Source organism: Melanerpes formicivorus, unplaced genomic scaffold (genome assembly GCF_026170545.1).
Source record: "Melanerpes formicivorus ecotype bairdi unplaced genomic scaffold, bMelFor1.0.p_v2 SCAF_129, whole genome shotgun sequence".
Classification (NCBI taxonomy): domain Eukaryota; kingdom Metazoa; phylum Chordata; class Aves; order Piciformes; family Picidae; genus Melanerpes; species Melanerpes formicivorus.
In genome coordinates this window covers 558,669-582,658 of record NW_027142481.1, presented here as the reverse complement: position 1 = coordinate 582,658, position 23,990 = coordinate 558,669, and the positions used below count along the sequence as shown (strand labels likewise).

Here is a 23,990-nt window from a genome sequence, read left to right as displayed (position 1 = left end):
TCTTTTCCCCCCTTCCCCTTTTCTTTTCCCCCCTTCCCCTTTTCTTTTCCCCCCCTTCCCCTTTTCTTTTCCCCCCTTCCTCTTTTCTTTTCCCCCCTTCCCCTTTTCTTTTCCCCCCTTCCCCTTTTCCCCCCTTTCCCCCCCCCTCTCCCCCTCTCCCTGCCGCTGTGCGGATGGTGGCTCGGGAGCGGGGCTGTGGCCCAGGCGCGGGGCCGTGGTCCAGCCGGCTGCAGGCTGCTTGCTGTGTTGCAGGGGCGGAGCGGGAGCGGATGACAGCCAACCATGAGACCTACCTGCTCATGGCCAGCACCCAGAGCGACATGGAGGACTGGGTGAGATCCATCCGCAGGGTCATCTGGGCGCCCTTCGGAGGAGGTGAGTCGCTCGGGGGCCAGCCGAGCCCCCCTCGGGTGCACAAAGGCTCTGCTCTGCTGCCTCACTCACAGCTTGGAAGGGCAGGGGAGCAGGATGGTCTGCATCTCTCACAGCAGGCTGAGTTAACCTCCCTGGAGATCTTAGAATCACAGAATCAATGAGGTTGGAAAAGACCTCAAAGATCATGAAGTCCAACCTGGCACCCAACACCTCCTGAATACTAAACCATGGCTCCATGTGCCACAGCCAAGCCCCTCTTGAACACCTCCAGGGATGGGGACTCCACCACCTCCCTGGGCAGCTCATCCCAGTGCCCAATTCCTCTTGCTGGGAAGAACTTTCTCCTCACCTCCAGCCTAATCCTCCCCTGGCACAGCTTGAGATTATGTCCTCTTGTTCTGTTGGTGGAAGTGACAACCCCCAGCTGGCTCCAACCTCCCTGCAGGGAGTTGGAGAGAGCAAGAAGGTCTCCCCTGAGCCTCCTCTTCTCCAGGCTAAGCAACCCCAGCTCCCTCAGCCTCTCCTCACAGGGCTGTGCCCCAGACCCCTCCCCAGCCTCCTTGCTCTTCTCTGGACACCTTCAAGTCTCTCAATGTCCTTCTTAACCTAAGGAGCCCAGAACTGGACACAGGACTCAAGGTGTGGCCTAACCAGTTCTTTGCAGGAGAGGAGCTGAGATTAGCTGAAACTCCATTTCTAGCTTGAGTCCAGGCACAGAGCTATGATTAGAACCCAAATCTCCTGAGTCCTGACCCTCTACTCCCTTCCCCAGCCCCTCATTTGCTTTTATAGGGCAAGAGCTATTTCTGGTGTACAGCTGGGAATCCTTCCAGCCACCATGAATTTCCCAGGACACCCTCCTGGGTGTACAGGAGGGTTTAATGCCAGCTAAGAAGGCCTCACTGAAGTCTTTCCATGCTGATTTGCATCAAGCAAGTCCTTGGGCTGCTGTTTGTGTTCCTCTGCAGTTGAAACACTTTCCTTTTGGCTCTCTTCTCAGGTTTCTTGATGTGGATGTGGTGCTTGGGGCTATGGTTTCAGGGTGAGCAGGGTTAATGGTTGGACTTGGTGATCCTGAGGGTCTGTTCCAACCTGGATGCTTCTGTGGTGCTTGAGCAAAGGCAGTGACTCAGGGTTGTTTGTATTGGGAAGCAGACAGCTGACTCCCTGCAGAGCATAAGGATGGATGGACCATGGGCTGGGATTTCATGTTCACAGAATCACCTAGGCAGGAAGAGACCTCAGAGATCACCAAGCCCAACCCAACAGCATCCCAGAATCACCTAGGCAGGAAGAGACCTCAGAGATCACCAAGTCCAACCCAACAGCATCCCAGAATCACCTAGGCAGGAAGAGACCTCAGAGATCACCAAGCCCAACCTAACAGCATCCCAGAATCACCTAGGCAGGAAGAGACCTCAGGGATCACCAAGCCCAACCTAACAGCATCCCAGAATCACCTAGGCAGGAAGAGACCTCAGAGATCACCAAGCCCAACCTAACAGCATCCCAGAATCACCTAGGCAGGAAGAGACCTCAGAGATCACCAAGCCCAACCTAACAGCATCCCAGAATCACCTAGGCAGGAAGAGACCTCAGAGATCACCAAGCCCAACCTAACAGCATCCCAGAATCACCTAGGCAGGAAGAGACCTCAAAGATCACCAAGCCCAACCTAACAGCATCCCAGAATCACCTAGGCAGGAAGAGACCTCAGAGATCAAGCCCAACCTAACAGCATCCCAGAATCACCTAGGCAGGAAGAGACCTCAGAGATCACCAAGCCCAACCTAACAGCATCCCAGAATCACCTAGGCAGGAAGAGACCTCAGAGATCAAGCCCAACCTAACAGCATCCCAGAATCACCTAGGCAGGAAGAGACCTCAGAGATCAAGCCCAACCTAACAGCATCCCAGAATCACCTAGGCAGGAAGAGACCTCAGAGATCACCAAGCCCAACCTAACAGCATCCCAGAATCACCCAGGCAGGAAGAGACCTCAAAGATCCCCAAGCCCAACCTGTCACCACAGACCTCATGGCTAAACCATGGCTCCAAGTGCCACCTCCAAGCCCCTCTTGGACACCTCCAGGGATGGGGACTCCACAGAGAAGGTTGGATCATGGCTAGCAAGCCCACAGGAGTATCATGGGATGTGTCACTGTTACACAGAACCACACAATGGCAGGGGTTGGAAGGGACCTCTGGAGGTCATCCAGTCCAACCCTCCTGCCAAGGCCAGGGGCACCTGGAGAAGGTCACAGAGGAACACACCCAGGAGGGTTCTGAATGTCTCCAGAGGTAGAGGCTCCACCACCTCTCTGGGCAGCCTGCTCCAGGTTTCTGTCACCTTTAAGTTCACATTCACTTCTATCAGGCTTTGAAAAGGCTGAGAGAACAAGAGGACACAGTCTCAAGCTGTGCCAAGGGGAAGTTTAGGCTGGAGGGGAGGAGAAAGTTCTTCCCAGCAAGAGGAATTGGCCACTGGGATGAGCTGGCCAGGGAGGTGGTGGAGTCCCCATCCCTGGAGGTGTTCAGGAGGGGATTGGATGTGGCACTTGGAGCCATGGTCTAGTATTCAGGAGGTGTTGGGTGACAGCTTGGACTTGATGATCCCTGAGGTCTCTTCCAACCTTATTGATTCTCTGATTCTAAGTTCCTCCTCATGTTCAGATGAGCTTCTGAGGTTCCACTTGTGCCCTCCCCCCTTGTGCTGTCCCTGGGCACCACTGAGCAGAGCCTGGCCCCGTCCCCCTGACCCCCACCCTTGAAGTATTGATCAGCATTGGTCAGATCCCCCTCAGGCTGCTCGAAAGAACTGCAGTTTGGTCCTGCCCCTCATTTTATTAGCTGCTTGGTGTTGTCAGTCTGAGCTTTCTGAGCAAGGTCTCATTAAGTCCCATTAACTGCCCTGTAATTATGCATGGCCAGAAACACTCCTGCTTTGATTCCCTCTTGCTGCATGGATGCTGCCACAGCTGCTGCAGCAGGCTGACCCCTCTCAACGAGGTCACCTCTGCTCCACGCTGCCCAAGGGCCTGCCTTGGTGAGCTGTGGCCACTGAACTTACACATCCTTTTAGCTGTGACATGGACTATAAAGAGGAGAAAGGAAAGTTGCAGTTGCAGGAGGATGGGGAGCCAGCAACAAGTAGTTGCTGCCAGCATCAAATGGGTTGAGCAAGACATCAGCTTCATGTTTGACATTGGGCAGTTCTTGACTCTCAGGGGGGTGCAGCTGGCTCAGGGCAATCCCAAGCACCAATACAGGCTGGGCAGGGACTGGCTGGAGAGCAGCCCTGAAGGAAAGGCCTTGGGGGTGCTGGGGGAGGAGAAGCTCCACAGGAGCCAGCAGGGAGCACTTGCAGCCCAGAGAGCCAAGCAGAGCCTGGGCTGCAGCCAGAGAAGTGTGGCCAGCAGGGCCAGGGAGGGGATTCTGCCCCTCTGCTCCACTCTGCTGAGCCCACAGCTGCAGCTCTGGGGCCAGCTCTGGAGCCTCTGTGCCAGGAAGGCTCTGGAGGGGCTGGAAGGTGTCCAGAGCAGGGCCAGGAGGAGGAGCAGAGGGCTGGAGCTGCTCTGCTGTGAGCACAGCCTGAGAGAGTTGGGCTTGTGCCGGCTGGAGAGGAGAAGGCTCCCAGGAGACCTTCTGGTGGCCTTGCAGGAGCTGCAGGGGGCTGCAAGCAAGCTGGGGAGGGACTTTGGAGGGGGTGAGGGAGGGCTAGGAGTGGGGGGGCTGGAGATTGGCTGTGAGGAAGAAGTTGTTGGGCAGGAGGGTGGTGAGAGCCTGGCCCAGGCTGCCCAGGGAGGTGGTGGAAGCCTCCTGGCTGGAGGTGTTTGCAGCCAGGCTGGAGGTGGCTGTGAGCAAGCTGCTGTGGTGTGAGGTGTCCCTGCCCATGGCAGGGGGTTGGGGCTGGCTGAGCCTGGAGCTCCCTTCCAACCCTGACAGTTGTGTGATTCTATGAACACTGCAACAGGTTGCCCAGGGAGGTGGTGGAGGCCCCATCCCTGGAGATACTCAAGCTCATGTTTGATGGAGCTCTGAGCAACCTGACCTAGTTGAGGATGTCCTTTCCAACTGCAGGGTGTGTGTGGGGGGTGGGTGTTGGATTGGATGACCTTTAAAGGTCCCTTCCAACCCAACCCAGTCTATAATTCTCTATTGCCTTCCTGAACTCCCAGCTCTAAATGGTCAACCCCAGCAGCCTGCTGTCCTGCTAGGCAGGTGCCACTTGGAGGAACACATTTGGCTGTTCCAGTCCTTGAAGCACTGCAAACAAGCTCTGTGTGTGTGTGTGTGTACACAGGAGTACCAGACCTGTCTGAGCCTTGGAGAGCCACTGCTATTTAAAGTTTGTCTGGCAGTGGGAGAGGACTCCTGGTACCAGAGCAAGGAGCTCTGCAAATGATTAACCAGAGCATTAAATTGTTAGTTGTTAACTTGTGCTGGAAGGAGGAGAAGGAAGGAGGGGAGGGGGGGGGGGGGGGGGGGGGATGCAGGTGGGAATCTGCTTAAGGTGCTCAGAAGGCAGCTTGGGCTTGCACCCAAAGAATAAGGTGACTGGAGGGGGGTTGGGGGGAAGGAAATCCTGCAAGGGAAACGAGATGTAAATGAGGCAGGGCATGCAGTGCCTGTTTGCACACGGAATTCCTTTCCTGATTAGATGCAAAAGCCAATTTCTTCTTTTAACGGGAGGGAAAGGCCTGGGCTTTAATTGCAGAGCTGGCAGCTGAGGAGGAGGGAGGGAGTGAGGGAGGGAAGGAGGCGAGAGGAAGGAGTGCGAGCGTTCTAGCAGGGGCAGCAGTGTCAGGTCTGGCAGCTCCCCCGGGAGCCAGCCGCAGCCTGCTTGCTCCTGAGCTGCTGCCTGAAGTCAGCTCCGAGCCAGCTGGAGGAGCCGGAGCAGCCAGACCTGCGGAGCAGCCGGACCTGCGGAGCAGCCCAGCCTCCTGCCCGCACCTGCCGCACGCACGGGGTGGTGCCAGCAGCCCAGGGGCCGCGGCCGGGCAGCCGGCAGAGCATCCCTGCGTGCGGGCATCGCCTCCCCGGCAGCCCGCCGGCAGAGATGCGCTGCCTGCGCGGCTGACGCGCCTCGCCCGGGAGGGCTTCCGCTAGTTCAGAGGCGGCAGAAGGACGTGAGAGAAGCCCAGGAGAGCATCAGAGAGGAGGCTGGGGGTGTGAAAGGCCTCGGGGAGGAGTCTGCTATGGACAGGGAGCCTGCTGGGCAGAGGTGCCGCTGGCTTTGCCACTCAGCTGCGGAGATCAAGGGAGGCAGCGAGGAGTGCGGCGTCCCCGAGGATTCTTCGGTGGCCTTTTGGGTATTGTTCTTCGCCGTCCCCTTGAGCTGCTGACCTTTTCCCCGTGGAATTGGAGCCTCTGCCAGTCAACTCCCTGCTCTGCTGGGAGGAAGAGGTCTTTCTGCCCTTCCATCTGTGGAGGAATTTTCTGTCTGAATAGAGGCTACGTCTCCTCGTCGAAACTCTTTTGTTGTGCCCATTGCATAACAGAGAGTTGTCTTGCTTGGGGAAATAAAAGGAGCCAAAGGAAATCGAGAGACGGAAGGAAATCGTTCCCCAAAGGAGTGGGGAAGGGGGGGGGGGGGGGGGGGAAGGGAAGAGAACACAAAAATCCCTGGGAGCCCTCCCCAGGATCTAGGAGAGCGCAGAGGAAAAATCCACTGCTCGCCCAAGTCCTCGGCGGGCAGCGGCGATGAGCAGGCTCCGCCGCCCGGCTGAGCGCGGCTGGTAGAGGGCAGCTCGGAGGGACGCGGAGGCTCCGGCCTGTGGGGATGCCTGAAGACAGGAATGCTGCTGGAGTCCGCAGCCCCGGCGCCTTGGCAGCAGCTCCTTTCATCCCCAAAACCACCTACAGGAGAATTAAGAGGTGCTTTAGCTTCCGTAAAGGTAGGTCCCTCGCCGGCTCTGCCAGCCGCGGTGCCGGGGGAAGCCCGGGGTGGGCTCTGTGTGTGTGTGTCTGTGCAGGGGCAGAGGAGAGGGCATCAAACGATGCAGGTGTCGACATTCCACGAGGGATTTCTTTAACTCTCTGTGCAGTTTGCTTGGAGCTGCCCAGCTGGGGCTGTCTGCTCCCTGTACGGGCTGCCCCGGCCGGGTGGCTCGGCAGGAGGTTACCGCAGAGCCTCGGAGCGGGGCACGAATCAGTGAGAGGAGCGGAGAAATCAGACCTGTGGTGCTCTGAGTCTCCTGCTTGGCTGGCACAGCATGGGTGGGGGGAAGAGTTTGGCTTTGCATTTTGTCTGTGTGGGAAGAGGAGGGAAGAAGAGAGGGAGCAAAGCAAGGTGATAAATGCGGAGCCGCGCAGGAGACTTCGGTGCTCGGCTCCGGAGATTGCCGCTGGAGTGTGACCCTTCCCTGCGCTGCCCTGCTCAAGCACTGCATTGCCACTTCATCCTGCTGCCCTGCAGCCTTCTGCTTGCCACTCTACCTGCTGCAGAGGGATGTGGAAAGGCACTTTGCTTCTGCAGTGCACGTAGCGCCGTGGAAGCAGAGCAGCAGCAGGAGGAGGAGGAGGCTGGCTTGCAAAATACATCCCAGCCGGCAGCAAAACACAGCTCTGAGAAAGAGCTATGCCACATGGTGATGAGGTGCCAGGCTGCTGGGCACAGGTGGGGAGAAGCTACCTCTGTGATGAGGAGAAGGAGCTATGCCACATGGTGATGAGGTGCCAGGGTGCTGGGCATAGGTGGGGAGAAGATGCCTCTGTGATGAGGAGAAAGAGCTATGCCACATGATGACAAGGTGCCAGGGTGCTGGGCATAGGTGGGGAGAAGCTGCCTCTGTGATGAGGAGAAGGAAAATTTTGGGGGGGTGGAGTGGGATGGTGAGGAGGGAATGTTGGTGGGCAGAGGAATGCAAGTGGAAGGGCTGAATTTTGCTGGGGTGTGAGAAGGGGCTCCTGTGCATCCAACCATCTTAGGCTGGCAGGATTGTTTTGGTTGGAGGGGACCTCCAAGATGATGGAGTCCAACCTTTAAACAGAGTCCAGCCTGCATTTCCTGCCCCTTCCTAAACTGTTCCTCCAGGGCTGACAGTTTGTCCTCCTGCAAGCCCCAGGGTGGGGGGGTGTGTGGTGAGGTGGTGGTGTCACTGCTCCTGAGGGTGATGCCTCCAAAGGAGGGGTGGCAGCCAGTGAGGGGCTTGCTGCAGAGCTGCAGCAGGTAGCAGCTGTCACCTGCAGCTGAGGTGGCACTGAAAGATGTTTGCCCTCCCCTCCCCGAGGCCAGCGTTTCCCTTGGGGGCTGGCATTCACTCCCCCAGCAGGCTGGCCAGGAGGACACGCAGGCCTGTGCAGGAAGGACAAATGGCTTTGCTGCAGGAGTGGTCAGGGATTGGCAGAGGCTGCCCAGGGGGGTGGTGGAGGAGAAATGCGTGGCCATGGCAGTGAGGGCCGCGGTTTGGTGGCCCAGGTGATCTCTTCCAACCAAAACCAGCTCTGTGACTGTAAGCTTGGGTCATTTCCCTGAGCTGTGGGGCATGGTTTGGTGGCCACAGTGGGGCTGGGTTGATGGCTGGACTCAGTGACCTCAGAGGGCACTTCCAAGCCAAGCAGTTCCATGATTCTACGAGTGTGCTGCTGCCTTTCAAGGTGTCGGTGTGGGTCACAGCTCCCTGTGCCCTGCTTGGACTCAAGAAGTGTTTGCAAGCTGAATGAAAGCTTCACTGACAGCTCTGCAGGCAGCTGCCTGCATGCCCAGGGTGCAGCTGCACCATGAGGAGCTTGATTCTGGTTGATAGCAGCTTGACACAAGCCAGCAGTGTGCCCAGGGGGCCAAGAAGGCCAAGGGCATCCTGGCCTGGGTCAGGAAGAGTGTGGCCAGCAGGAGCAGGGAAGTCCTTGTGCCCTGTGCTCAGCACTGCTGAGGCCACAGCTTGAGTCCTGTGTCCAGTTCTGGGCTCCTGAGGTTAGGAAAGAGGTTGAGCTGCTGGAAGGTGTCCAGAGAAGGGCAAGAAAGCTGGGGAGGGGTCTGGGGCACAAGGCTGGGGAGGGGTCTGGGGCACAGCCCTGTGAGGAGAGGCTGAGGGAGCTGGGGTTGCTTAGCCTGCAGAAGAGGAGGCTCAGGGGAGACCTTCTTCCTCTCTCCAACTCCCTGCAGGGAGGTTGTAGCCAGCTGGGGGTTGGTCTCTTCTCCCAGGCCCCCAGCAGCAGAACAAGAGGACACAGTCTCAAGCTGTGCCAAGGGAGGTTTAGGCTTGGTCTTAGAAAGCAGCTCTTCACAGAAAGAGAGATTGGCCATTGGGATGAGCTGCCCAGGGAGGTCGTGGGGTCAACATCCCTGGAAGTCATTTGGATAGGATAGGATAGGATAGACCAGGTTGGAAAAGACTTTTGAGATCATCCAGTCCAACCTCTCACCCAGCACCATCTGATCAACTAAACCATGGCACCAAGGGCCTCAGCCAGGCTCTTCCTAAACACCTCCAGGGATGGGGACTCCACCACCCCCCAGGGCAGCACATTCCTGTGGCCAATCTCTCTTGCTGGGAAGAACTTCTTCCTAATACCCAGCTCAAGCCTCCCCTGGCACAGCTTGAGACTGTGTCCTCTTGTTCTGGTGTTTAAAAAGAGCCTGGATGAGGCCCTTGGTGCCATGGTCTGGTTGATTAGTCCGGGTTGGGTGGTCAGTTGGACTTGATGATCTTGGAGGTCTCTTCCAAGCTGGTTGATGCTGTGTGATTCCTTCCCCATAAGTTCTGCCTCTGAAGCTCTTTATGTCTTCAGCTCCCAAGTGAAGCTGCAGTGCTTGGGGTCATGAGCACAGTGTCAGAGGCCATGCTGCTCGTTGGCTTTCCTCTTACAGATGTGTTCTCTCCAGAGCTTGGTCACAGGGCTCTGAGGTGAGAGCTGCAGAGTGCTGGCTGTGCATGTTTAACTAGCCCCAGGCCCCTCTGAAGTCAACAGAAAGATGAACATTAACTGGACTTGCAGCCAGGCCTTCCCTGTGGTTGCACAGGCCAAGGGAGGTAGCCCTGAGAGCTGCTTGCCCCTCCCCAAGGCCAAGCTCTTCCTTGCTTGCTGGTGTGCTGGCCTTCTGGAGGCTGGCCAGGAGGACACAGAGGAAGGAACAATGTCCTTACAGGGAGGTGGTGGCCAGGTGGGGGTTGGTCTCTTCTGCCAGGCCCCCAGCAGCAGAACAAGAGGACACAGTCTCAAGCTGTGCCAGGGGAGGTTTAGGCTGGAAGGGAGGAGAAAGTTCTTCCCAGCAAGAGGAATTGGCCACTGGAATGAGCTGCCCAGGGAGGAGGTGGAGTCCCCATCCCTGGAGGTGTTCAAGAGGGGATTAGATGTGGCACTTGGAGCCATGGTTTAGTTGTCAGGAGGTGTTGTGTGACAGGTTGGACTTGATGATCTCTGAGGTCATTTCCAACCTTATTGATTCTGTGATTGGAAGATGCTGCCCAGGGAGGTGGTGGAGTCCCCATCCCTGGAGGTGTTCAAGAAACCTGTGGCCATGGCACTGTGGGTGTTCCAGAGGGGATTGGATGTGGCACTTGGTGCCATGGTCTAGTCATGAGGTCTGTGGTGATAGGTTGGACTCAATGATCCTGGAGGTCTCTTCCAACCTTAGTGACACTGTGAGACTGTAACACAGGTACCCACAGGTATCCCCCCCGAATTCCAGCATGGCAGGGGTTAGAAGCAACCTCTGGACATCCCCTAGTCCAGCTCCCCTCCTACACAGCAGGTTTGCCTAGGTCAGGTTGCACAGGCACTTGGCCAGGCAGGTTTTGAATGTCTCCAGAGCAGGAGACTCCACAACTTCTCTGGGCAGCCTGCTCCAGGGCTCTGGGCCCCTCACAGTGAAGCTTCTCCTTGTGTTGAAGTGAAACCTCCTGGGTTCCAGCTTGTGCTCATTGCCCCTTGTACTCTCACTGGGCACCCCTGACAACAGGCTGGCTCCATCCTCTTGCCCCCCACCCTGTAGCTGTTGATCAGCCCTGGGAAGATCTCCTCTCAGTCTGCTCTTCAGCCTCTCCTTGGAGGAGATGCTCCCGTGCCCACTCGTGGGCCCTCTGTGGAAAGCATCACCCCACTGTGCTTCATGCCCTCCTCACCTGAGTGCTTGAGGGGTGGCTGGGGGAAGGCAGAAGCCTTCTGGCTCCCTGAGCACAGCTGCTGTGGTGGAGCCAGGGCAGCAGGTGGCCCTCTTGAAGCTGTTCCTTGCAGAACAAGGAGGCAGAGCTGCTGCCTAGAGCTTTCTTCCTTCTTCTGGCTGAACCAGAATCTTGGACACAGTGCACTTGAGAAGTGACCCCTGCCTGTGCTCAGCAGCTAGGGAAATCATTGACTAACAGCACTCTTGGGTTTTCAAAGCATGCTCCAGCTGGCAGCAGCTGCCCCTGGGAATGCCACAGTGCTGCCACAACCCCTGAGCAGAGAGAGGCAGCATCTGCCCTGACCCAAGGTCCTGCAGCTGGCTCAGGGCAATCCCAAGCACTGCCACAGGCTGGGCAGGGACTGGCTGGAGAGCAGCCCTGGAGAAAAGGCCTTGGGGGTGCTGGGGGAGGAGAAGCTCCACAGGAGCCAGCAGGGAGCCCAGAGAGCCAAGCAGAGCCTGGGCTGCAGCAAGAGAAGTGTGGCCAGCAGGGCCAGGGAGGGGATTCTGCCCCTCTGCTCCACTCTGCTGAGCCCACAGCTGCAGCTCTGGGGCCAGCTCTGGAGCCTCTGTGCCAGGGAGGAGCTGGAGGGGCTGGAAGGGGTCCAGAGCAGGGCCAGGAGGAGGAGCAGAGGGCTGGAGCTGCTCTGCTGTGAGCACAGCCTGAGAGAGTTGGGCTTGTGCAGGCTGGAGAGGAGAAGGCTCCCAGGAGACCTTCTGGTGGCCTTGCAGGAGCTGCAGGGGGCTGCAAGCAAGCTGGGGAGGGAGTTTGGAGGGGGTGAGGGAGGGCTAGGAGTGGGGGGGCTGGAGCAGAAGTAGAAGTTGGGGAGCTGGAGCTTGGCTGTGAGGAAGAAGTTGTTGGGCAGGAGGGTGGTGAGAGCCTGGCCCAGGCTGCCCAGGGAGGTGGTGGAAGCCTCCTGGCTGGAGGTGTTTGCAGCCAGGCTGGAGGTGGCTGTGAGCAAGCTGCTGTGGTGTGAGGTGTCCCTGCCCATGGCAGGGGGTTGGGGCTGGCTGAGCCTGGAGCTCCCTTCCAGCCCTGACCATTCTGTGGCTCTGTGGTTTGGGTCTAGCCCCCTCCTGGTCTCTCCTGAGGTTTATGGCTATCTGTGGGGCTTTGGCAGTCCAGGTGCTGCTAATGTTTGCCAGCCTCCTGCCATGGCAATGCTGTAGTTAATGAGTAAGCAGTGGGCATGCCCTTCCCCAGCATGTGATTGTCCTCTTTGATGTTCTGCCTGAGCTTGGCTTAATTGGATATAGCTTGAAAGTCCTGCAAGGGCCTCTCTGCAGCAGCAGTCCTGCTGATTAAATCTAGTGGCTGGTCAGAACTGGAATCCTGGAGCTCTCCCTGCCTCCTGCTAGCTGTGGGGACACTGAGCTGCTGCAGTCTGCCAAGCTCAAGGTTTCTGCTTGGTCACAGAGCCACAGAAGCATACAGGTGGGGACAGACCCTCAGGATCACCAAGTCCTACCCAGAACCCTGCTCTGCAAGGCTCACCCCAAAACCACAGCCCCAAGCACCACATCTAAGCCACCTTGAAACCCCTCCAGGCTTGGGGACTCCACCACCTCCCTGGGCAGCACATTCCAGTGCCTGACCACTCTGGCTGGGGAAAAAACCTTTCCTAATGTCCTGTCTAAACCTCCCCAGTGGCAGCTTAAGGCTGTTCCCTCTTACTCTATCACCAATTCCCTGTGAGCAGAGACCAGCAGCAGCCTCCCCACAATGACCTTTCAGGTAGCTGTAGGCAGCAGTGAGCTCTCCCCTCAGCCTCCTCTGTTTCATCCCCAGCTCCTTTGGTTGCTCTTCACCACATTGATCCTCCAGGCCCTTCCCAGCTTCCCTGCCCTGCTCTGCCCTGGCTCCAGCACCTCCCCAGCTCTCTGGCACTGAGCTGCCCCAAGCTGAAGGCAGCTCTCCAGGGGTGGCCTCCCCAGAGCTGAGCCCCAGGGCACAGTCCCCTCCCTGCTGCTGCTGGAATCATAGAATCAATAAGGTTGGAAAAGACCTCAGAGCTCATCAAGGCCAACCTACTACCCAACACCTCCTGACTAACTCAACCCTGGCTCCAAGTGCCACCACCTGGACACAGCATTGCTGATCCCAGCCAGGATGTCATGTTTGTTTGTGACCCCTCTGGCACTCTGGCCCCAGGAGAAACCACAGCTCACAGAATGTTCACCATCCCTGGAGGTGTTTAAGAAGAGCCTTGGTGCCATGGTTGAGTGGATCAGATGGTGCTGGGTGAGAGGTTGGACTGGATGAGCTCTGAGGTCTGTTCCAACCTGGTTAATTCTATGCTCTATGATATATAAATCATGTTAAGGGTTGGAAGGGACCTCCAGAGATTGAGTTCAACCCCCAGTGTCTGTGAGTTTGTGCAGCTCTGGGGTCTGGAGACACTGAGATGCAGGAGGAGAAGCTTGGGTTTGGATTACAACAGGAGCTGTCCCCCCCAGGGAGGTGGTGGAGGCCCTGCCCCTGGAGACAGACAGGATTCAACCTGAGCAGCCTGATCTGGTTGGGGATGCCCCTGCTGACTGCAGAAGGGTTGGACAAGAGGACCTTCAAGGGTCCCTTCCAACACCTCTTGGGTGTGTTTAAAGGTCATTTAGAGGTGGCACTTAGCAATATAGTTTAGTGGTGAGCTGGGCAGAGGAGGGTTGATGGTTGGACCTGATGACCTCAGGGGTCTTTTCCACCCTGAGTGCTTGTGTGAGTTAGCAGGGCTTGCTTTGATTGCTGTTCCTGGCTGGTTGCTGCAGTGGAAGGGAGTCCCCATCCCTGGAGGTGTTTGAGAAACCTCTGCCCGTGGCTCTTTGGGATGTGGCTTAATGGCCATGGTGGTGGCCATGGCTCTGTAACATCTTCATTGATGATCTGGAGGAGGGGATGGAGTCAGTCAGCAGCACATTTGCAGATGACACCAAGCTGGGAGCAGATGTTGGTCAGTGAGAGGGCAGAAGGGCTCTGCAGAGGGACCTTGCCAGGCTGGGCAGATGGGCAGAGGCCAACAGGATGGCATTCAACAAGTCCAAGTGCCAGGGGCTGCACATTGGCCACAGCAACCCCAGGCAGAGCTACAGGCTGGGGGCAGAGTGGCTGAGAGCAGCCAGGCAGAGAGGGACCTGGGGGTGCTGATTGACAGCTGCCTGAACATGAGCCAGCAGTGTGCCCAGGGGGCCAAGAAGGCCAAGGGCATCCTGGCCTGGGTCAGGAAGAGTGTGGCCAGCAGGAGCAGGGAAGTCCTTGTGCCCTGTGCTCAGCACTGCTGAGGCCACAGCTTGAGTCCTGTGTCCAGTTCTGGGCCCCTCAGTTTAGGAAGGACATTGAGAGACTTGAAGGTGTCCAGAGAAGGGCAAGAAAGCTGGGGAGGGGTCTGGGGCACAGCCCTGTGAGGAGAGGCTGAGGGAGCTGGGGTTGCTTAGCCTGGAGAAGAGGAGGCTCAGGGGAGACCTTCTTGCTCTCTCCAACTCCCTGCAGGGAGGTTGTAGCCAGGTGGGGGTTGGTCTCTTCTCCCAGGCCCCCAGCACCAGAGCAAGAGGACACAGTCTCCAGCTGTGCCAGGGGAGGTTTAGGCTGGAGGGGAGGAAGAAATTCTTCACAGAGAGATTGGCCATTGGGATGTGCTGCCCAGGGAGGTGGTGGAGTCCCCATCCCTGGAGGTGTTCAGGAAGAGCCTGGCTGAGGCCCTTGGTGCCATGGTTGTGTTGATCAGATGGTGCTGGGGGAGAGGTTGGACTTGATGATCTCTGAGGTCTTTTCCAACCTGGTTTATCCCATCCCATCCCATCCCACCCCATCCCATCCCATCCCATCCCATCCCATCCCATCCCATCCCTCCTTCAGGCATTCCTAGCTATGGGGATTTTAGTTGTCTCAATGGAAGTGCCTTAATGTGCAGTGCACCTTACTGCCGTCAGTAGCAGAGGCAATTCTTGGATTCATAGAATGGGTTGGGTTGGAAGGGACAGTTCCAACCCCTTGCTATGGGCAGGGACATCTCCCTCCAGCCCCAGCTTGCTCAAGGCCTCATCCAGCCTGGCCTTGAACACATCCAGGGAGGAGGCAGCCACAGCCTCCCTGGGCAACCTGTCCCATGGTCTCCTCACCCTTCCTAATCTCCAGTCTAAATCCCCTCTCTCCCAGCTCAAAGCCATTGTTCCTCAGCCTATCACTCTCTGCTCTTGTCAAAGTCCCTCCGCAGCTCTCCTGTGCCCCTGCTCAAGGGCTGCTCTGAGGTCTCCCTGCAGCCTTCTCCTCTCCAGGCTGAACAGCCCCAGCTCTCCCAGCCTGGCCCCACAGGGGAGGTTCTGCAGCCTCTGAGCATCTTCATGGCCTCTTTTAGACCCTCTCCAGCAGCTCCAGGTCCTTCTTGTGCTGGGGGCCCCACAGCTGGAGGCAGTGCTGCAGGTGGGGGCTGAGCAGAGCAGAGCAGAGGGGCAGAATCCCCTCCCTGTGCTGCTGCTCTCCCTGCTCTGGCTGCAGCTCAGCACTCAGCTGCCTCTGGGCTGCCAGGGACCACTGCTGGCTCCTGGGGAGCTGCTTACATTAACTCTTCACCTCAGCACTCACTCCATTTTTACCCTGAAACACCAAAACTGGGAAGTTTGAGTCTCCTATTTGGAGCAGTTTTATTATCCCTTCCTGTCCCTGCTTACCTCTGCCTTGGATCAGCTTTTATGGTTCCTCAGATGCAGGTTGATTGGAAGCTTTCCCCAGTACCTTTTTGCCCATTTAATGTAAGTCACCTCCTGTATGTTCCTTACCTCCCACCTCCCTCTTTGTCCCCTCCCCAAAATGCTGTCTCATCCCAGTTACAGGCATCCTAATGCTGCCTGCCACCTGCCTAGGGGAGAGGTTGGACTTGACGAGCTCTGAGGTCTCTTCCAACCTGGTTGATTCCTGTTCTGTGATGATTCTGTGGCCCTGTCCTCAGTGCCTTCTGGTGCCTCAGCAATTTATAGTCACACAGGGAAGGGTTCTCTGCCCACTGTGCACAGAACTCAGCCTCTGCTTTCATTTTCAATAGAAAATGAGTTTGGGTTGGAAGGGACTTGAACTCATCCAGTTCCTACCCCCCTGCTATGGGCAGGGACATCTCCCACCAGCCCCAGCTTGCTCAAGGCCTCCTCCAGCCTGGCCTTCAACCCCTCCAGGGAGAGGACAGCCACAGCCTCCCTGGGCAACCTGTGGCAGTGTCATCCTTCCTAATCTCCAGTCTAAATCTCCTCTCTTCCAGCTCAGGGTCTTTATCCCTCATTCTAGCACTCCCAGCCCTTGTCAAAGTCCCTCCCCAGCTCTCCTGTGCCCCTGCTCAAGGGCTGCTCTGAGGTCTGCCTGCAGCCTTCTCTTCTCCAGGCTGCACAGCCCCAGCTCTCCCAGCCTGGCCGCATAGGGGAGGTTCTGCAGCCCTCTGATCATCTTCATGGCCTCCTCTGGAGCCTGGAGGTGTTTAAGCCCAGGCTGGATGAGGCTCTGGGCAGCCTGATCTAGTGTGGGGTGTCCCTGCCCATGGCAGGGGGGTTGGAACTAGATGATCCTTCCAACCCTGACTGATACTGTGATACCATGAACATGCTTTGAAAGACAATTCTGAAATGAAGGGAAAGGGGGGAGGAAAAACCCACCCCACCAAACCCACCCCACCAAACCCACCCCACTCAAAGCAAACCACCCCCCAGAGTGTATTGGGAGACAGTGAAGCCTCTTTTTGCCTGCAGTGTCATTGTCAATAGCAGTTTCAAAGCACTCTGGGAGGGTTGAGAGCTTCCTCTTTCCCTCTGCAGTTGTGCACATCACTGATTAAAGAAGGCCAGCACGGAGGGAAGGAAGCAGAGCCAGCAGGACAGGGCTTACTGCTGCCAATTGTGCTGCCAGTGGGGATGAGCTGTGGCTGTACATCACAGCACTGCAGGAACCTGTCCTGTGCTGATTAATTGTGGTTGCAAAGTGGCCTTGTGGTTAAAGCCAGGAGCTGTCAGAGGCTCCTGAAGGGAAGATCACACTGAGAGGTCATAGCACACACTAGAGCAGGATGGACAAGTTATCACAGAATTGTCAGGGCTGGAAGGGAGCTCCAGGCTCAGCCAGCCCCAAGCCCCTGCCATGGGCAGGGACACCTCACACCACAGCAGCTTGCTCACAGCCACCTCCAGCCTGGCTGCAAACACCTCCAGCCAGGAGGCTTCCACCACCTCCCTGGGCAGCCTGGGCCAGGCTCTCACCACCCTCCTGCCCAACAACTTCTTCCTCACAGCCAAGCTCCAGCTCCCCACTTCTACTTCTGCTCCAGCCCCCCCACTCCTAGCCCTCCCTCACCCCCTCCAAAGTCCCTCCCCAGCTTGCTTGCAGCCCCCTGCAGCTCCTGGGAGGCCACCAGAAGGTCTCCTGGGAGCCTTCTCCTCTCCAGCCTGCACAAGCCCAACTCTCTCAGGCTGTGCTCAGAGCAGAGCAGCTCCAGCCCTCTGCTCCTCCTCCTGGCCCTTCTTGGGACACTCTTATGACGGAGGCTCCAGAGAGCCAAGCAGAGCCTGGGCTGCAGCAAGATGGGCAGTGTGATGGCAAGATGGACAGATGGGCAGAATCCAAGGGCAGGAGATTGAACACATCCAAGTGCCAGGGGCTGCACATTGGCCACAACAACCCCATGCAGAGCTACAGGCTGGGGACAGAGTGGCTGACAGCAGCCAGGCAGAGAGAGACCTGGGGGGTGCTGGTCGATGGCAGGCTGAACATGAGCCTGCAGTGTGCCCAGGCAGCCAAGAGGGCCAATGGCATCCTGGCCTGCATCAGGGAGAGTGTGGCCAGCAGGAGCAGGGAGGTCATTCTGCCCATGTGCACTGCACTGGTTAGGCCACACCTCGAGTACTGTGTCCAGTTCTGGGCCCCTCAGTTTAGGAAGGAGGTTGACTTGCTGGAATGTGTCCAGAGAAGGGCAATGAAGTTGGTGAGGGGTTTGGAACACAGCCCTGTGAGGAGAGGCTGAGGGAGCTGGGGTTGCTTAGCCTGGAGAAGAGGAGGCTCAGGGGAGACCTTCTTGCTCTCTCCAACTACCTGCAGGGAGGTTGTAGACAGGCAGAGGTTGGTCTCTTCTCCCAGGCAGCCGGTACCAGAACAACAGGACACAGACTCAAGCTGCACCAGGGGAGGTTTAGGCTGGAGGTGAGGAGGAAGTTCTACACAGAGAGAGAGATTGCCCATTGGAATGGGCTGCCCAGGGAGGTGGTGGAGTCCCCATCACTGGAGGAGTTCAGGAGGAGACTTGCTGGGGTGCTTGGTGCCATGGGTTAGCTGTTTGGGTGGGTTGGGTTGGTTGATGGGTTGGACAGGATGATCTTGAAGGTCTCTTCCAACCTGGTTTGGTTTATTCCATTCTAAATAAAGAGAAGTGTGGCCAGCAGGGCCAGGGAGGGGATTCTGCCCCTCTGCTCCACTCTGCTGAGCCCACAGCTGCAGCTCTGGGGCCGGCTCTGGAGCCTGTGTGGCAGGAAGGCTGTGGAGGGGCTGGAAGGTGTGCAGGGCGGGGGGGGTGCCGGTGTGAGTGTCCCCAGGCTGAGTGCAGGCTGTGTGTGCTCCCTGTGCAGGCATCTTCGGGCAGAGGCTGGAGGAGACGGTGCGCTATGAGAAGCGCTTCGGCAGCCGCCCGGCGCCCATGCTGGTGGAGCAGTGCGTGGACTTCATCCGGCAGCGGGGGCTGAGGGAGGAAGGCCTCTTCCGCCTGCCCGGCCAGGCCAACCTGGTCAAGGAGCTGCAGGACGCCTTTGACTGCGGGGAGAAGCCTGCCTTCGACAGGTAAGAGCCTCCAGCTGGCCCCCGCTGCCCCCCAGCCCCGGGGCTGCGGTGCTGCCTGCCGCAGGCGGAGGCAGGAGGGGACGGACGGGGCGGTGCTGGTGGGCAGCCAGCAAGGTGAGATCCTGGGTGGCTCTGGCCTGGCTGGGAGCCACACATGAGTGAGCCAAGGCAAATCTCACCTGGTTAATGGGATTGAGCACACCAGTAGTAAGCTTGCAGACAACACCAAGCTGGGAGCAGGTGTGGATCTGTTAGAGGGGAGCAGAGCTCTGCAGAGGGACCTTGCCAGGCTGGGCAGATGGGCAGAGGCCAACAGGATGGCATTCAACAAGTCCAAGTGCCAGGGGCTACACTTTGGCCACAGCAACCCCAGGCAGAGCTACAGGCTGGGGGCAGAGTGGCTGAGAGCAGCCAGGCAGAGAGGGACCTGGGGGTGCTGGGGGACAGCTGCCTAAACATGAGCCAGCAGTGTGCCCAGGTGGCCAAGAAGGCCAAGGGCATCCTGGCCTGGGTCAGGAAGAGTGTGGCCAGCAGGAGCAGGGAAGTCCTTGTGCCCTGTGCTCAGCACTGCTGAGGCCACAGCTTGAATCCTGTGTCCAGTTCTGGGCTCCTGAGGTTAGGAAAGAGGTTGAGCTGCTGGAAGGTGTCCAGAGAAGGGCAACAAAGCTGGGGAGGGGTCTGGGGCACAGCCCTGTGAGGAGAGGCTGAGGGAGCTGGGGTTGCTTAGCCTGGAGAAGAGGAGGCTCAGGGGAGACCTTCTTGCTCTCTCCAACTCCCTGCAGGGAGGTTGTAGCCAGCTGGGGGTTGGTCTCTTGTGCCAGGCCCCCAGCACCAGAACAAGAGGACACAGTCTCCGGCTGTGCCAGGGGAGGTTGAGGCTGGAGGTGAGGATAAAGAGTTGTTAGCCATTGGAATGTGCTGCCCAGGGAGGTGGTGGAGTCCCCATCCCTGGAGGTGTTCAAAAGGGGATTGAATGTGGCACTTGGAGCCATGGTTTAGTTGTCAGGAGGTGCTGGGTGCCAGGTTGGACTTGATGACCTTTGAGGTCTTTTCCAGCCTTATTGATTCTATGCTAAGACCTGGACTTGTTGGAGAGGATCCAGAGGAGGACACGAATATAATCAGGGGGCTGAAGAACCTCTCCTGTGGGGCCAGGCTGGGAGAGCTGGGGCTGTGCACCCTGGAGAGGAGAAGGCTGCAGGGAGACCTCAGAGCAGCCCCCCAGTACCTGAAGGGCTCCAGGAGAGCTGGGGAGGGACTCTGGCCAAGGGCTGGGAGTGCCAGGCTGAGGAACAATGGCTTTGAGCTGGGAGAGGAGAGACTGAGAGTGGAGATGGGGAAGGAATTGTTGGGAGTGAGGCTGGGGAGACTCTGGCACAGGTTGCCCAGGGAGGCTGTGGCTGCCTCCTGCCTGGAGGGGTTCAAGGCCAGGCTGGATGAGGCCTTGAGCAAGCTGGGGCTGGTGGGAGGTGTCCCTGCCCATGGTGGCAGGGTTGGAGCTGGATGATTTTGAAGTCTCTGTCCAACCCAACCCATTCAGTGAGTCTGTGATGATTGTGAGTTAAATGCCTGAGACAAGGAGCCCCCCACAGGCTGCAGGGAGATGTTGTGCTGAGCACCCTCCCAAGAGAGGTGCCCAAGCTCTGCCTATCCAAAAGAGATGAGGCCAAGCCTCATCCACATCAGTTGTGTTGTGTGTGTGGATCTGTGGCTGGTGTTTGGGGATGTTTTTACTGCAAGGCCATCTGGTACCATCTGTAGCAGAAAGCAGTGAGCCCCAGGACCAGGCAGAGGAACTGGAGCAGGGATTTTGCATGGTGCTGCTGGTTGGGAGGCAGATCAGCTCCTCCTCCACAGCAATTACAAGCAGCAGCAGCAGGAGCTGCCCAGACATTGCTGCTCCTGCAGCTCTGCTTCTGAAGCAGCGTTGGTGGAACCTTGACCTTGTGTCTCTGCTTGGGAAGGGTCCTTCTGCTGGTGGCTTGCTCAGACCTGGGCTTTGAGAGGCTCAGCTTTAGCTCCAGAGGTCAGAAAGCCTCTTGGATCTCTGCCATTGCTTCCAAGAGGCATTGCCTGGGGTTTTGTTTTGTTTCCCTCCACCCTCTTGTTCCATTGGTAGGCTGTGGAGGTGAAGTTCATAGAATCAATAAGGTTGGAAAAGACCTCAGAGGTGATCAAGTCTAAGCTGTCACCCAACCCCTCCTGACAACTAACCCATGGCACCAAGTGCCACATCCAATCCTTTTCTTGAACACCTCCAGGGATGGGGACTCCACCACCTCCCTGGGCAGCTCATCCCAGTGGCCAATTCCTCTTGTGGGAAGAACTTTCTCCTCCCTTCCAGCCTCAACCTCCCCTGGCACAGCTTGAGACTGTGTCCTCTTGTTCTGCTGCTGCCCCCCAGAGAAGAGACTGCTGCTGTCCCTGGGAGAAGAGACCAACCCCCAGCTGGCTCCAACCTCCCTGCAGGGAGTTGGAGAGAGCAAGAAGGTCTCCCCTGAGCCTCCTCTTCTCCAGGCTAAGCAACCCCAGCTCCCTCAGCCTCTCCTCACAGGGCTGTGCCCCAGACCCCTCCCCAGCCTTGTGCCCCAGACCCCTCCCCAGCTTTCTTGCCCTTCTCTGGACACCTTCCAGCAGCTCAATGTCCTTCTTAAACTGAAGGCCCCAGAACTGGACACACAGTTCATCTGTCAGCCTTTACCAAGTGCCTCCCTGCCTGCCACCCATGTTTTGGGGGGAACTTTTCTTCTGGTTTTGCTGAGCTCTAGGTCAGCTGCAGCCTGCTGAGCAAGTTGAGCCTTTGGAAAGAGAAAAGGATTAAACACATCAGGGCTCCAGGTTTGCTTTCTCTTGGGAGCTTTCAGATCCACTGTTTAATGATGGAATCATAGGATGGTCCAGGCTGGAAGGGAGCTGCAGAGCCCCTCCAGGCCAAGCCCCTGCCCTCAGCAGGGACATCCTCCACTGCAGCAGCTTGCCCAGAGCCCTCTCCAGCCTCCCCTGCAAACTCTCCAGCCATGGGGCCACAACCACCTCCCTGGGCAACCTCTTGCAGGCTTCCAGCAGCCTCCTGGGGCAGAACTTGTTCCTCACATCCAATCTCCATCTGCTCTGCTCTCATCTCCAACCATTGCCCCTGGGGCTGTCCCTGCAGCCCTTTGGCAGCAGTCCCTCTGCAGCCTGCTTGCAGCCCCTGCAGGGCCTGGGAGCTGCTCTCAGCTCTGCCTGCAGCCTTCTCTTCTGCAGGCTCAACACCCCCAGCTCCCTCAGCCTGGCCCCACAGCAGAGCTGCTCCAACCCCTGATGCTTTTCATGGCCTCCTCTGGAGCCCTCTCCATCAGGCCCAGGTCCTCCCTGTGTTGAGGGCTCCAGAGCTGCCATGGTTCATAGATTCATCTTCATTGGTTCAGACATTCATAGAATGGTTTGGGTTGGAAGGGACCTCCAAGCTCATCCAGTTCCAACCCCCTGCTATGGGCAGGGACACCTCCCACCAGCCCCAGCTTGCTCAGGGCCTCATCCAGCCTGGCCTTGAACCCCCCCAGGGAGGGGACAGACATTGATATGTTGTTATGAGCCAAAACCTGCTGGTGCCAAAGCCTGCCTGGGTTCTGTGTATTGAGCTACACTTTGCTTGCTCTCAAACACAAGAGAGAGACTGCTGCAGGTAGGACTGAGCTGAAGTGTTGGCTGGTGGTGGCACTGAGCAGGATGAAATCCAGGTCACACTCCTGTAGCTGTTCCAGGTCAGCAGCTCTGGCTGGGGGAATGACTCTCTGCTGTCATCAGGATTGGAGCCAATAAAAAGAGCTGAGCTTTGAGTACTTTGCCATTGGTCAGGGTGACATTGTCCCCTGTGTGGAAGTGCACAGAGATCAAAAGCCCTCAGAGGGAGGGGAGATGCTTTGAAATAGAATAGAATTAACCAGGTTGGACCTTTGAGAGCATCAAGTCCAACCTCTCCCCCAGCACCATCTGATCAACTCAACCATGGCACCAAGGGCCTCATCCAGGCTCTTCTTAAACACCTCCAGGCAGGAGGCAGCCACAGCCTCCCTGGGCAGCCTGTGCCAGAGTCTCCCCAGCCTCACTCTCAAAAATTCCTTCCTGATCTTCATTCTCAATCTCTCCTCTCCCATCTCAAAGCCATTGGTCCTCATCCTGGCACTCCCAGCCCTTGTCCAAAGTCCCTCCCCAGCTCTCCTGGAGCCCTTCAGGTACTGCAAGGCTGCTAAAGGTGCAGAATTGAAAGTAAAACCAAAGGCAGGATCATATGGGCTGCAGCAAGAGAAGTGTGGCCAGCAGGGCCAGGGAGGGGATTCTGCCCCTCTGCTCCACTCTGCTGAGCCCACAGCTGCAGCTCTGGGGCCAGCTCTGGAGCCTCTGTGCCAGGAAGGCTCTGGAGGGGCTGGAAGGTGTCCAGAGCAGGGCCAGGAGGAGGAGCAGAGGGCTGGAGCTGCTCTGCTGTGAGCACAGCCTGAGAGAGTTGGGGTTGTGCAGGCTGGAGAGGAGAAGGCTCCCAGGAGACCTTCTGGTGGCCTTGCAGGAGCTGCAGGGGGCTGCAAGCAAGCTGGGGAGGGACTTTGGAGGGGGTGAGGGAGGGCTAGGAGTGGGGGGGGCTGGAGCAGAAGTAGAAGTGGGGAGCTGGAGCTTGGCTGTGAGGAAGAAGTTGTTGGGCAGGAGGGTGGTGAGAGCCTGGCCCAGGCTGCCCAGGGAGGTGGTGGAAGCCTCATCCTCACAGGGCTGTGCTCCAGACCCCTTCCCAGCCTCACTGCCATAACCAGAACCCTCTCCTGTGGGATGAAGTCTTTCCTGCTCAGCTGGTTGTAGCCAAACTCAAGTGGCCTGTGGCCTGCTTGTTTCTGCCTCTTCCTAGCTCCCTGCCCTTGCCCTCACAACCTGCTCCTCAGCTATGTATCCCTGAGCCTCTTCTGCATCCTTCCTGATTCCAGCTCTCCTCCCAGTCAGCAGGAACAGCCTCTCTGTATGGCACAACATAAAGACTCAGGCTAACAATTTACTGCTCCTTAGGAGACAGTTTCTAGTGTGATGGGAGGGTCATTAAATCACTCTTAATTGATGTCCTGCTGGAAGAGGCTCTGGGTTTAGCTCTTGGCAGAGAAGGAACATCTGGAGTAGATTTGCATGAAGAGAAATAGAAATGGGTAGAACTAGAAGTGGGGAGCTGGAGCTTGGCTGTGAGGAAGAAGTTGTTGGGCAGGAGGGTGGTGAGAGCCTGGCCCAGGCTGCCCAGGGAGGTGGTGGAAGCCTCCTGGCTGGAGGTGTTTGCAGCCAGGCTGGAGGTGGCTGTGAGCAAGCTGCTGTGGTGTGAGGTGTCCCTGCCCGTGGCAGGGGGTTGGGGCTGGCTGAGCCTGGAGCTCCCTTCCAGCCCTGCCAGCTCTGTGGTTGTGTGAATGGGTTTTGGTTCCAGAGGTGGGTTTGGTGTGCCAGCTGTGGTCTAAAACCACAGCAGTAAAAGGCAGCCCTGCATTTCCCTTGCCACTGACAAACAGGGATGAATGTAGTGAGTGTCCCCTCAGCCACTTTGCTGGTGGTACCTAACTGGGAGCAGTGGCTGCCAGGCCAGCAGGCTGTGCTGTCATCCAGGCTGCCCTGGGCAGGCTGCAGAGCTGGGCAGGGAGTAGCCCAATGCCATTGACTAAGGGCAGAGTCCTGCAGCTGGGGAAGGACAAGCCCAGGGAGCAGCACAGCCCC

General features: G+C 57.7%; 1 protein-coding gene across 1 annotated transcript in view; it reads left to right on the top strand.

The window, feature by feature from the left end:
- Positions 1-250: 250 nt before the first annotated feature.
- Positions 251-23,990, top strand: part of ARHGAP24 (Rho GTPase activating protein 24) — a 41,019-nt gene continuing 17,279 nt past the window's right edge. The window contains 2 exon segments of the mRNA XM_068168037.1: positions 251-375; positions 18,068-18,275. Of these exon segments, the coding sequence (XP_068024138.1) occupies positions 270-375; positions 18,068-18,275 (314 nt within the window). The 5' untranslated portion in view covers positions 251-269.